General features: G+C 39.0%; 1 protein-coding gene and 1 long non-coding RNA gene across 2 annotated transcripts in view; one reads left to right on the top strand and one right to left on the bottom strand.

Annotated features, from left to right (window-relative positions):
* LOC146483080 (uncharacterized) overlaps positions 1–14,438 on the top strand; it is a 286,359-nt gene that overhangs the window by 265,812 nt on the left and 6,109 nt on the right. The gene's annotated exons all lie outside the window — the stretch shown is intronic.
* LOC146483081 (large ribosomal subunit protein mL43-like) lies at positions 4,157–8,269 on the bottom strand. The gene is made up of 3 exons (XM_085106180.1): positions 8,163–8,269; positions 7,963–8,082; positions 4,157–4,469 (listed from the first exon to the last, which is right to left on the bottom strand). Exons 1-3 carry the CDS (start codon positions 8,267–8,269, stop codon positions 4,157–4,159), a joined length of 540 nt encoding a protein of 179 aa, XP_084962306.1.

The raw sequence follows: 14,438 nt of genomic DNA, 5'->3' as shown, positions 1-14,438 counted from the left end.
GTTTGTAGCAAGAGAATCATTTATTTGAGTAATGTGGCTTTCTTAAGAGCTGAAAAGAATTTTGAGACCACATGATCTCATTTCTGTTGAAACAAAAATGATTCTTTAATATTATTGATGTAATTATTAACCACTGGTTAGAAATATTAACTTTTATTAAAGTGTATTTACTGGTTTATGATCTTGTGTAATCACTGTGTATACTAATGAACACTGATATTGGCCTTAAGTCAACACTAGTCTAGGAAGAGGTCATGTCAGCACTCAAGGGAGTTTAGGAAACTGTAGTGTTTGTTAAAGTTGACAAACATTGAAGTTCTCCCAAATCTACTGTGGTAATATCGTGTAATTTAACAACTCATACAAGTTTGTAAATTGAACAGTTTTCGTTGTTACAATAAAGGTTTACTAGTATATTTGTTTTGAAGTATTACAGGGGAAGTTATTTGGCATAAAAGTTCTCATTTTATTTCCCTGGTTTTATTTTCACATAAATTCAACTGCTCCTCTGACAACCTGCTGTGTAGGGTGTAAAAGATTCCTTGCTGTCTTAACCGAAATACTGTGTAAATGATTTCTGAATTAGTCTCATCCCAGCGGCTACACTTGCGTTCAATAACATCTGAACTATCACACATCAACATTTCATGCACAGACTGTAAAGGTAGAACCACATGAGTGAAGCAAGGTTAATATGAACACCCGCAGTTTTTTTTTCTTCACTGAAAAGCCATGAAGTGAAACAGATGTGATGCCAGTGTATTGCCTTGTACAAGTTTATTCTCGGAAAGGTCAGCATGGTTTCTAGGAATCAGCAATGTTCGGGTGACAATGGGATCACAACCAAGTCACGTGGGTTGGTCTGAGAAAACTTTAATGATTTTCGCTCCAATTTTAATCATCTATTACCTTGGCTGAGTGAATGAAAGAAAAAAATGTGTTTTCGTGAAAATTTATGTGAACAGAAATTTATGAATAGGAAATAGGATCAAGCAACACATCTTTCCGATGTTCGCAAGTATGTTTCTTGGTATCCAAAAAGAATCCTGGGGGTAACCATGTATTTTTTAGAGATAATAAAACTTCAATTTGGGAAAAAATGCCATACATTGCTTTGTATTTTACTGCTTTTTAGAATAATAATATTGTTGCTTAATTATCTCACAAAAAAATACCCCGCTACCCCAAATTATCTTTCTGGATTCCATTAGCCCATACTAAGATAAGCTTTTTTCGACATAGTCACAAAGTATGCAAAAATACTTCGTTAATTGTAGGCACTGTCGTTAAACTTGGAAAATTAGAAGATCCTTTAAAGGGGAAGTTTTATGGGTTTTTTTACCTCTTTTGTTAAAAATGTTGAGGCGACGAGAGGAGAGAAATCAACTTAATTCTTGACAGGAACAACTCGTCCTCTGTTCTAGCGCATTTTGGAAACAAAAATATGATAACTTGAAAAACATTAGCCTAACATTTTTCAAGTTTCAATTCATACAGGCCTACTCTGTCTCTGGCCAGGGGCACTAATCTACAGTTATTATTATAAATTAGTTTTTGTTTCTGTTGTCAGACAAACATTTTTGGGTTTTGAATTGACATCAAATTTTCGTGATACTTCCCCTTTAAGATAAGGTTTTCACTTTTAGAGCGCAAAGCTGATAAGTTATTTGTGAGTCTGAGTTTACTAAATTATTTCAGTAATTATTTACCAAAAAAAGGTTTCAAGTTTTTTTAAAGTTAAGTATGTCACGTATTCAAACGGTAAAACACAGACCGTAAACAGAGACTGATTGACACTGTGTGTTTGTTTTCGGTGTTTGAATACGTGGCATACTAAGTGCTCCTGTATTGACATTACAGCCCTACTATCTCCAGTCTCCCATCTTGCGCTGTATTGTACCCAACCGGAAAAGAAATTTGATGCTTTTAAATGCCTCAAAAGCAGGGGGAAGAAAAATTGATAAGGACTGTATTTTTTCTACTTTCTTATGAGAACAACATGAAGATTTGATGAAACAAATAATTTTTTTTTGTCATATACACTTAGGTTCACGCAATCACTGATGGAACACAATATGCCAAAAGAAATAACAAAAAAATATTCAATTGTTTCTTATATTTTACATTTTATTCAGATGTTCAAGCAAATTCACCCCCCCCCCCCCCCCCACCCTTTAAAAGCCAGAGGGATTTTTTCCTTGCAGAGGCATGTAATTCATGGTAAGGTGAGGGTGACTATATGGAGGGTTAGGGTTATGTGGGTGACTATATGGTACCTTAAGTACCATGAATTACTTGCCCTTGCAGGGACATCTTTAGAGGAATTAGTCTGCCAGGGGTGTTAAAACCTTTCTAAACATCTTAATAATGATCAGCACCTTATTTCTCACCACAATATCTACTTAATCAAGCATACAGCTCAGGAGAATAAAGAAAATGATCACTACATAAAGACTCTTCATGACTCAACAAATTCACCAAATGCATGTTGACACTGTGGTTTCTTTAAAGGTACAGCTTCATACAAATACTGGTAGGACATTGTTGAGTTGCTTTGAACCTCATTAAGAAAGTGACGCTAATCATACATTGCTTTACATGAGGAGCCGCGTAGAGGTGTTAAAATTAATTAGGTTGAGTGACGGTTGCTATGATCGAATTCCCGAGTTCGAAAGGGGCAATCTATCAACAGCCAGTAAAGAATCAATTTCAGTCGCGTGTAATGTCTAGATCGAGCTTGCCGCAATCCAATGAAGTCTTTGTGACTAGAAAGCTTGGCTTTTGTGTAAATGCACAGTTCACTGGAAACGAAAACTCCTTCGATCTGTCCAGACGCCTGACCTCACATCGATCGTCGGAAATGGAAAAATGACAATTTTTACTAGAGGTTTTCGTCTTCCCGCCAAACTAATTGGCGCGCTAAATGGTCCTAAATCGACGAACCAAAACATGAATGTTTTGTTCGCCCATCGTCTCTACGATGCAAATTTATAGTTTATTTTTCGGCAAGCTAATTTTCTGCATCATTTTCCAATAACTGAATGATAAATAAAGTCAATCGTCAACCTCCATTCGTCCGCAAAGGTAAGTGCGATTTTTATGTACGTTATACGTTTGATCAGGACTCGCGATTTCGTGGTTTGGGAAAACGTGTAACGGCGTCGATCACCAGCTTCCATTTTCCACGTGTGTAGGAACTCTAAGAATCAGAGTCAACACAAAATGTATATTTAAAATGCCTTTCATGATGATATTATTGTTGCGGGACCGTGTTAGTATTTCAGACGGTACGACCAAAATAGATACTGGCAATCAATGTTCACCACGCTGAGTGCGACAAAAGTGCCCAAAAATACCGGCTAAATATTCACGGTTTTATTATGTAGAGTAGTTAGGTCACAGTTGTTCTCTCGGGTGTGTCGCCTGAGAACAATAAGCAATCGGGTGCGTCGCCTTTGCTTCGTGAGCTAACTCTGATAATAATATTAAAAATTTCTTCACGAGAGATGTTTAACTCGGCCGTTCTTATCTCGGGTGAGTCGCCTGATAAGGACGAGCAATCGGGTGTGTCGCCTTTGCTTTGCCGTGTTTAATACTCGCTGCACATCGACGATTACCTTTATTTTTCTCCGGATTTTTGAATTGTCCGGAGGTTTTTTGACTGAACCGGAATTATTCGACTGCACGCAGTGAGTGAATGTTGATTGCTGTAAACTTTTTACAACGCACTGGGGCTCGTATTGCACGAAAATGTGGTTTTAAACTGTCAACAGCACTTCCGTAAACAATAGGCCTCCTGTAGCGATCGAGGAAAAATTTGGATGGCAAAATCGGTTGCTAAGGCGTGCGGCTCGCCATGTTAGAAATTATTTTACATTCACATGCAAACAAAACTAATTTTTATATGAAAAGTTTTGTCCTTAGCAACTCGGAAATGGCCCATTTGACTGCATAAGCTGCCCACTTTACAGTTTTTGCTGCCGACATCTTTCCCAACTTGCACAACCCTCTCAAAACATTAGCTTTTTACAAGGTAATGAGTGGAAAAGAGTTTTGGGTGGAGGAGGCAAAAAGGTGCCACAATCACCTTACTGAACAAGACCAAACTTGGTAATTTCTCGCCAATGTCTGCAATGTTGGCTACATCCACACAGATTCAACTGTTTGATTGTCTTTGCACCGTAGATCCATTGACAGTTGACCGTCTCAGTGATGGCGGCTTGTTTAGGAATGGTGTCCATGTTCCTTGTATGGAAGGATTCTCTGTGTGCCAAAATTGTCTTATCCTTTGTACTTTTACTCCTGATTCATGCCTAAGTCTTTCAACCCACTCTTCGATCTCCTCTGGAGTTTTGTTCTTCACTTCCACTATTTTACTGTTGCCATTCACTAAAACACAAAAGTAAATAAATACGAAAAATTTGGAAGTGATACACCTGAACTGCAAGCCATTGCAGTAATGTCTGCATCTTAAAGGGGAAGTATCATGGCGTTTTTGATATCTTTTGTTAAAAATGATGAATTAAGACCTTCAATCAGCTGCCAAATAATTCTAGAATGACAAGAGGAAAAAAAATCAACTCAATTCTTGAAAGGAACAACTTGTTATCTGTTCTAGCACATTTTGGAAACAAAAAATATAAGAACTTGAAAAAAATTAGCCTAACATTTTTCAAGTTTCAATCCATACCAACTTACTCTGTCTCTGTCCAAAGGCACTAATCGACATTTTTATTGCACTGGGGTGATAAAAATTATTTACAACAACACTGACAATTATTTCTTTGTTTCTGCTGACAGACAAACATTTTTGTATTTTGAAATGACAGCAAATTTGCATAATACTTCCCCTTTAAGCAGCATTCTTTCATCCCCAGTTCAAATTTATGTATAATTTTAAGTATTTCACTTCCATCGTCTTCACCTCTTGGTATGGCAAAGTCAAGCAGTCTCAACCAGCCTTAATGGTCTTTATTCAACACCAATTGATCAGCATGACTAAGATAAGTACAATACACAGCCACACTTGATTTCATATGCATTTTTGTTGTGTATACACTCAGTTGAAAAAAGTTTTCCTGTGCAAACTTTCAATATTTATATTTTGTAAACAATGCAACCTGGTAAAATAATAGGATAATTTATTGGCATGTGCATGTTTTGTGTCTTTTTCTTTGTCTGTGAGCAATATGTGAATTTTAAGCCCTAAAAACTGCATATACTTTTATTTTTTAACAACATGAAGATAAATAAGCTGATAGGTCAGAAAGCTGTTGGGTCTTATCCTTCACGGTTTATACCTTTTAAGTGCCAACGTTTTTACAATCAAGTTTACTCAGCAGACCAAAAGGGTGAGACATCTGTACTACCCACGGAAGGGGGGGGGGGGGGGGGGAATGGCACCGTGGTGAGAGCACTCGCCTCCCACCAATGTAGCCCGGGTTCGATTCCCGTACTCGGCATTATATGTGGGTTGAGTGAATGAAAAACCGCTTTGGCTTAAATTGCAGAATATCCTGCCACTCGAACAACATTCTACGTAGCCGGCTAACTAATTAATATGTATTTCTAGTTCTTTAAATGATGTAGTTTTTTATGCAATGAGTCAAGCTGCGCCTTTCTCCCGCATTTGTGTCTGCAGAGATTTTTAGAATAGCCATAAAACAGCAGTGAACAGTTAAAGAAAAAAAAAACATTGTCAAATGAAAAACCGCCGCTTTGGCTTAAACTGCAGAATACCCTGCCACTCGAACAGTCTACGTAGCTGGCTAACTCATTTTAAATATGTTATTATGTATTTCTCGTTAAACAACCTTTGCCGTGTTTCGGAGTTCAATAGAACAGCTTACACTTGCTGATTGACATTGTCCGACGTAATAAATTCAACTTCCAATCATTAGTTTCAATGTTAAAGTTGTGGTTTTTGTAGTAACTCATGACAGGAGCCGACAACGATTGTTCTTTAAGAGGGGCATTTGACAGACAAATCCGACGATAAGGTAGGGCATTTGAACACCATTTTGGCCCGAGGGGCGGGAATTTGAACGATCCAATCTTCAAAAGTTCAAATGCCTGGGGTTTTGCCCGGGGGGGGGGGGGGGGGGGATGTTGAAGTTTCGAGTTGATCGGCGCATTAAACAGTCATTTTTTTATTGGTCAGTGTAAAATGCAGACTGCAGACTGCAGACTGGGGGTAAAATGCAGACTGAACACTGCAGACCAGGGGTAAAATGCAGACTAAATTAAATTAAATTTTGTTCGGTTGGGCAGGTTGTATCGCGGAAAGTATTCATTCATTTTAAACCGTGAGAACTGTTTTCATTTTCTACGATTTTTTCGCAACCGCTAAATTCCTTTCTTGCAATCTGCGCAACAGAAATCTTTTCATATTTGAATTCTACATTTACTCAGCTTTCTATAGAGACAAAAATGAGCTCGATAGGACATATATTTACCGAGATACGAATTTTTGAGTTTTCTGTACTCGGTTTGTTTACAACGTGATTAATACACGGCGGACGTTAGTAAAATGCATCCATCCGCGCACTTTAAAATTCACCGATATATTTCGAAAGCACATCGTCAAATGCATTTTTTTTTTTAAACTAAAACATTTAAATATCTTGTTGAGCGGTTTTTCTCTTTATTTCGAAGCGAATTCATGGAAGAATAATTTTTGAAAGTACAGTGGAACCTCAATTTAACGAAGTCGCTGGGGTTCGGCCAAATTTGTTCGTTAAATCAAGGGTTCGTTATATCGAAAACCTCGATATAACGAACTTGAGGGGAAACGACCAAAATGATCGTTATATCGAGGTCATCGTTAATAATTGATTTGCAAAACAGGTGACTTCTCTCACGTAATCCAATGCAATTTTCGTCACCCAGTAGTGCCGCGTTTTGAGATGCAATCCATTAAGCATGGTGGCTTTCAGTAGCAATTATTTTCACTTTTGAGCAGACGTGCAGCTTTTGTTTACAGAGAAACGACACTTTCAGAGTAGCGATTTAAAAGTGTTGACATTGTAATTCGTTATATCGAGGTAGATTTTACGTTTGGGATTCCGGATTATGTTCGTTATATCGAAGAATTCGTTATAACGAGGTTCGTTATATCGAGGTTCTATTCCATACATTTTACTGTAACTTTTGGCCAGGACATAGAATATCGTTCGTTATATCGAGGACTTCATAAAATAGAGGTTCGTTTAATCGAGGTTCCACTGTATTGGAAGAAGTAGGGCGCTGTCCCCTAAAGTCACGCAATGAAATCCTAAGTTTTTTTCGCAAGCCTCAAATTCCTTTTTCGCTAACAACGCTACATGTATCTTTTTGGAATTCTACACTTACTTATTAACTTTCTATACAGACCAAAATCACTTCGAGTGTTTTACAGTCAACCCAGGTCACGCGTGAACGATATTTTTGAAATTTGAACGGAGTTTTGAAATTTACATGTCAGTTTTCAAAATCGCCAACGAGATTTCAGAGTTCCCGTATAAATTTCCCTAGCTTATTGACAGTATAATTAAAGCAATGAATTTTTCTTTACATTGCAAAATTGAATATTTCAAGAATAACAATTGTTTCCCAAGTATTTTGAATCTTTTTTTCAGTTAATGCGTCTTTTTTGGAACTACTTCCAGAGAGATGTCCAATATTTCATTCACACGTCGCACATTACAAAGAGAAATTCGAATGTTCATTTCATTCTTGGAATTACTGTTCACGCGTAACCTGGATTGACTGTAATATAATTTAGTCTGTATTTTACCCCTAGTCTGCATTCTACCCCCAGTCTGCAGTCTGCAGTCTGCAGTCTGCAGTCTGCAGTCTGCATTTTACACTGACGGATTTTTTTATTTATGCAGGAAAAAGTACAATCAATTGCAAGGGGTCATTTTTAAAACCACTTGAAGACAATTTATTTAATTGGACATCCATTACGCTTAATTAACTTACGAAATCAACTTAAGAAAATTTGCAACGATCCTGGGATGTTTCCCATTTCGTTCTCTGACGTAAATTGTAACTTCAGGATTGTTCTTTGCAAATTCCACGATCTCCTTGTCAATGTATTCCCTGAGAGAGACACACGAGGCGATGCCGGTCAAAAGAGCTTCGCGAAAAGACAAAATCCTTTTCAACAGTTAATGCATTACCTTATTCCTCTGCTGCTTCCTCCGCGTTTACAGTAATTAAAAACTAGCCGCTGTAACGGACGAACAAATCGACCGAATACTCTGTTAGGGATTCGAACCTGCGCCATATTGTAATTTAGAAATTAGTTCCCAGATTCTTTTGAAGTATGTTCTTCATGTAAGAGGATTGGAGTTGACAACACACAGGCAGCCCAAGAGAATTTGTTTTGTGGCCACAGCCCGTCCTTTGGGGGACTTGCGTATGTATATAAACAATAAAATAAATTTTCCTTAAGTTTTAGAATCCTGCAAATATAAATTCACAGATGAGACAAAAAAATATATTACCGCAACTTGCAAATATAATTGCAAAATAGCACTGAATCTAGAAAATTAATTTATATTTACACTTTACCCAGTACAAAGATAGTTACAGCTTGCTTGTAACACAGTTGGTAGGTTTTCTCAGTTTAATTCCTGAATGAAGGCTGATATTAACTCAGTCAACGATCTTCAACGTAGCTTAATTTCTTATTTCCTGACCAAATGAATGCGATGCTATAGCAATGAGTGTCACTCAACAGCATTTTGTCACCTGGCCTGGCATTTATAATCCTTGTTAGTATAAATCTACTAGTGTTCTATCACGAATGCCGTTCTCTGATTGGCTACGCTACTCGCTATCTATTCTGTGATAGATAGCGAGTAGCGATTTTCAACAAAATGGCGCCCGCTTCTTCGCGTTTTCGAAGTGTCTGCGATGAGGAAATAGATTATTTACTTGTTTAGTTTTGAACGACTAGTAGATTTATACTAAAACAATTAGATTATTCGCTCTCGATTTCTATGCGTGATAGTTGATTCGGGCTTCGCCCTCATCAACTATCACGCGATAGAAATCTCGAGCTCATAATCTAATTGTTAAGTAGAGGTCTTTGTCCAAGGAAACAATGCAACGACATACACCACGCCCAAACCACTACCTTTAGGATCAGATCCAGGCATGGGCTCGAGCCCCCATCAAGCATGGCTGTTTTCAAGTTTACTTTTCTCATTTCACAATTTTTTTTTCTTTCATAAGAATAATGGAGAAAGAGAACTTGACGAATATCGGTGGGTGAATTTTGTTCAATCGCTAAAATGACGCCCGTAAAATGAAGTGTCCCATGGCGCTCCCCAAGATTCGGAGGGCTCTTTCAGTTTAACGAGCCTGTTCACAGTTTAAATTCAGGCTTGCGCTGTACCAGATATCAAAGATGTTGCATACCAGAAATTTGGGGGGCTGGTCACAGGATAAAGCCCGAACTATGGAGGAAAACTGGATATGCTATTAATTTTACTAAGGAAGCGAGAAAGAACTAAAGCGTTAAACCCTTAATTAAAATCAACGCTTCTAACACCTTAAATTATTGTTCTTAACATGCTGATCACAGTTTCATAATAATAATGAGAGTCACCGAGCTCGTTCTTGAGTTACAACCACTTAAAGCTAGATTTAGGGGTGTCTTTAACTGGTTATACTGTTGCTATCATGGTGACTTATTATGTCGAGAAAAACGACCATAACTTGTTCACCAATGACTAGGCATTTGTTTCATTCCATTATTGTTGTATCAACTGACAAAGAATGGCAGTATTGATCCGTTAAAGTATAAATGTTGGAAATCCATGCTAACCACATTAAAAGTCACCTCGGGTTGGTCTTTGCCATAACTGATGCAGTCATTCTAGTATTGGACTGATATCAAGAATTGGCATCCCTCTAAAAGACTCAATTAGCACTGGCACCGATAGTTTACTGTTCTATTCCAACTCATAGAGGAGGACTGCTACGAGCCGTGTGCTGGGGATGCCGTTCGCAAATGTTTCAAGGAAGACGAGATTAGGTTTGAGCTTCCTTTCATGGATTACAACAAAAACAACGCAGGCTACCACGAGTACGTCAAGTGCTTTGAAGACGAGGCTGTTACCTGTGATACGCCCATCTTAAAACACTTCATCGCTGTTTTGTGCGCGTTTCAGCGGCACATACAGGAAGAACATGGCAATTTTGAAGAGAGGGTTGAACAACTCAAGCCTAAACTGTAAACAGGCTCTTTCATGGTCTCTGATAGCATTTTGGCTGAGGAAGGACAGAGCCCATTTGCCTCAAAGTAAAGCGATTTCTGTTCTACTAGAATAGAACATAGAGCCAAGCCAGCAGGATTGAGGAATAAAGTTCATTTTGCGAACATCGATGCCAATCAAAAACACGACAGCCCCAAAAACGGCTGCGAGGGAGACTACACAAACAAGTACTGCCCCCTAACGCCTTTGTGGAAAATTAGCCAATCATTTTGCAAGCTACTTTTTCTTCCGGTCACCTCCTGTGAAAATTTTCTCGCAGTTTTGCACGTACTCGCGTTCCAGAGTAATCAACTCCTTCACCATTTTGTTGGATATCTGCGGTATTTGTTGTACGCGCACGTCGATTTTGTAATCTGCAATGATTATAGGAAAAACAAAATGGGGACTGAAGCCGACCTCATCAAGCAAAGCTGTTGGGCCGAAGCAGTTCTAAGCGGAGGGTAAAATTATCAGCGCTACGGAATTATCGGGGAACCACCGTAACCGCATGTATTGTCTCAATCAAAACGAAAATTCTTGCTGCTCTTCAGTCGAAAAGCCGGCGAATAAATCTATTCGAGCGAAATATTGTTGAGAATAGCGAAGTTTCGAAATTGCTTATCGAAAGCTCGGGTCAAAATTCGCTCTTGAATGAACGTCTCAAATTGTTAATGCTGCGAATAGGAAACAAGTACAGTTAAACCTCTCCACAACGGCCACCTTGGGGACAGAAGAAAGTGGCCGTTGTGGAGAGGTGGCCGTTATGGGGAGGTAGGGGTGAAATATGACACCTTTTCCCGGGAAGTACAACATCACGCTTACTGTACAGTGTAGCCTATAATGGTAATCCAATCTTTTATTTAAGAACAAGACGCTGTGGGAGCGTTTACTTGGGCGCCGTTGTATTAGGAGTATCTGAGCATGCACGTTAGTTCAGTCTTTGGTGACAGGTGAACGATAAAAGATTCGCTGAGAGTCTAAGGCATCATATTTGCGATAAACGTGATGTAGTTCGACCGAAAATGTCACCAAAAAAAAATAAAACATTACTCTCTTTAATGCTAAACACGTCGGATTTTGTAACCATGAGGTGCATCTAAGATAATGATGGATTTTGGCGACAAAGGAGTATTTGCGGTTCCAGTGGTAATGATGAATTTTGGCGACAGAGGGGTATTTGTGCGAATACCTTTCCACCCTGATACCCTTTTTTTCTGGGCTTTCTATGAGAGATGTTCCAGCTTTTTCACTGGTAACAGCGCACGATCGCAAAATGTCACGCAGAACGTGCAATATGACACGCGTGCGATAAAGACATGCGTTCTATATGGGACGCGTGCGGATAAGACAAACCTCACAGAACATCCGATTTACAGAAAGTTAACTCAACAAATCTATTTCATGATCAATGGAATAGGACAGAACTTTAATGACAAAATCAAAGCGCTCTGTGAGTGACCAAAGAATGAACTATTTCAAATTATGTCTACAGTTATTTGTTTATTAAACACGCAAAAAAGAAAATAACCTTCACTCGCACTGGAAGGTAACGCAAAGGTCGACGTGTACGTTCATTCTTTCGGTGGTTTTGCCACAGGCAGCCCAAGCTCAATATTAGAGAACCGTTGAATTATAAGGATTTGTATGGGAATACAACGGATTTGTGTAAAATGGCAGAAACTAACATCGTTTTCTCAATAAAATCAACTTACCCTGTTTCTACTTGTATTCTTTGTCATTTACCGGCTTTTCAAGCCGATTCGAAGCGATTTCGGTAAGTTAGCGTCATTCGGGTTTCTACTGCTAAGTGTAACGAAAGGCCGAACAGTATTTCAGCCATGCTCGAAGCACGAGACGGAATAAATCCGTTGAAGTCATCTCTAGTGTCCCAATTCCTTTATAGAATCAAAGTAGAGATGCATATCTATCCTGCCAGTGCAACTCCGACTCAATTGAAGCCGTATCACGTTTGCTAGAAAGATTTTCTTTCAAGTCAGATTTCGAAAGAACGCCATGGACACATTGAAAGTTCGAACAGCACCCTGGGTAATTAAAGTTCCCTGGCACGGGGGGAACAGCGGCCAGCATGCAGTTGTCCACAGGCAAACAGATTTGTTCCCGGGGCCTCCCCGTGTGCCAGTACTACCGGACTATTCAACCTAAATTTCCGGCACAGAATCAAATATATGGACAACCTGTTGTCCTTTTTCCCGGAAATTTGGAAATTCCTCGAATTTTCCTTTCCATTGGTCATACCATTTCACCAGATGATCAGCCCCAGTTTCTTACGTGATTTAAAAGTTACCCTTGCGTTTTCTGAATAAATTTGCAATTCTACTCATTTAGTTTGTGTAATGTGGCCGAACTATCCATACGTCGACGTAGAAGCGGCATTTATAATTCTGGGTAGTCCGCCGTTTCTGTAGAAGTTGAACGAGTTGAAATAATCGTGAGGCAGCATAAATGAAATAAAGATATATTTTCAGGTGGATTTTTCGTTATCGTTGGGACGTGCAGAGACGACGACGACCACAACAAGAACGTCAGAAAACAATAGTTTTAATTAGCAAAACACTGGCTCTGCACGTGCGTTATAAATTTTTATACCTTTCTTTGTCGTCATCTACAAAACAACGACGTGTAATCACCATTCAAGGTTTTATGAAAAACGTTAACACATGATGATTTAGTTTCCTCTCTCTTAAAGCCGCTCCTACGACGTTAGCTCCTGGATAGTTCGACCACATTACACAAACTAGATGAGTAGAAATTATCGCACATTTATTCAGAAAACGCGAGTGTATTTTTTAAATCTCGTAAGAAACTGCGGCTGGGCCCAGTTGTTCAAAACCCGCTAATTCTGGATTAACAACAACTTTGGTTAGAGTTTAATTACATAACAATAAAGATTTTTCAAAAAGATTTTTGTCCCTCAGTTTTGACGTTGACTTTTCTTTACCACTGGCTTAAAATTAGAGTTAAAAAACAATTTTAACGAGCGAGCAGAAAACCTTCCGTTAATTTTTAATCGCGGATTAACGTTTATCGGCTTTCGAACAACCGGGCCCTGGGCATTCGGCCAAATGGTATGACCAATGGAACGGAAAATTCGAGGAATTTCCGAATTTCTGGGAAAAAGGACAACAGGTTGTCCATATATGTGATTCTGTACGGGAAATTTAGGTTGAATAGTCTGGTAGTAATTTTGATTGTCGATGGAAACAATGGTCTTTCGACGGTCCTGACAAAGAGGACACGAGGAGGCCCCGGGAACAAATCTGTTTGCCTGTGGACAACTGCATGCTGGCCGCTGTTCCCCCCGTGCCAGGGAACCTTTGTCACCCAGCGTGCTGTTCGAACGTTCAATGTGTCCACGGCGTTCTGGCCGCGCATCTTTCGAAATCTCAGAAGCGAGCTGACTTGAAAGAAAATCTTTCTAGCAAACGTGATACGGCTTCAATTGAGTCGGAGTTGCACTGGCAGGATAGATATGCATCTCTACTTTGATTCTATAAAGGAATTGGGACACTAGGGATGACTTCAACGGATTTATTCCGTCTCGTGCTTCGGGCCTGGCTGAAATACTGTTCGGCCTTTCGTTACACTTAGCAGTAGAAACCCGAATGACGCTAACTCACCGAAATCGCTTCGAATCGGCTTGAAAAGCCGGTAAATGACAAAGAATACAAGTAGAAACAGGGTAAGTTGATTTTATACAAATCCGTGAGTATTCCCATACAAATCCTTATAATTCAACGGTTCTCTAATATTGAGCTTGGGCTGCCTGTGGCTTATGATGAATACATGCAGACTCGAAGACTCGGCCAACATGTAGCGCACGCGCAGTAGATCTCTGCGATTTGGCGTATACGAAGAAATCCTATTTTATAACTTGGCGCTCCGCCTAAGTAATAATATATATATAGATAAAATACACAATAAAATGTAAATAATGTTTTAAAACAAAATGTTAACAAGACGAAACGAGCAAGATTCACAACATTCGCTATAAGTATTGTAGACAATTTCTGCTTTCTGCAGTATATGAATGGAACACAATCAAAATACGTATATCATTAAATAGATAAAATGGTATCAAGCTGCTGGTCAAACGCTCGTGCGACTTGCACTGATGCCGCGAACAAGATGTCCCCGCCCAACCAACTCGAAAATAAAAATACGAAAAGAAAA

This window comes from Pavona decussata, unplaced genomic scaffold, assembly GCF_977016875.1.
Source record: "Pavona decussata unplaced genomic scaffold, jaPavDecu1.1 SCAFFOLD_40, whole genome shotgun sequence".
Taxonomy (NCBI): domain Eukaryota; kingdom Metazoa; phylum Cnidaria; class Anthozoa; order Scleractinia; family Agariciidae; genus Pavona; species Pavona decussata.
Note: the sequence above shows the minus strand (reverse complement) of the source record. Positions and strands in the feature narration are given on the sequence as shown.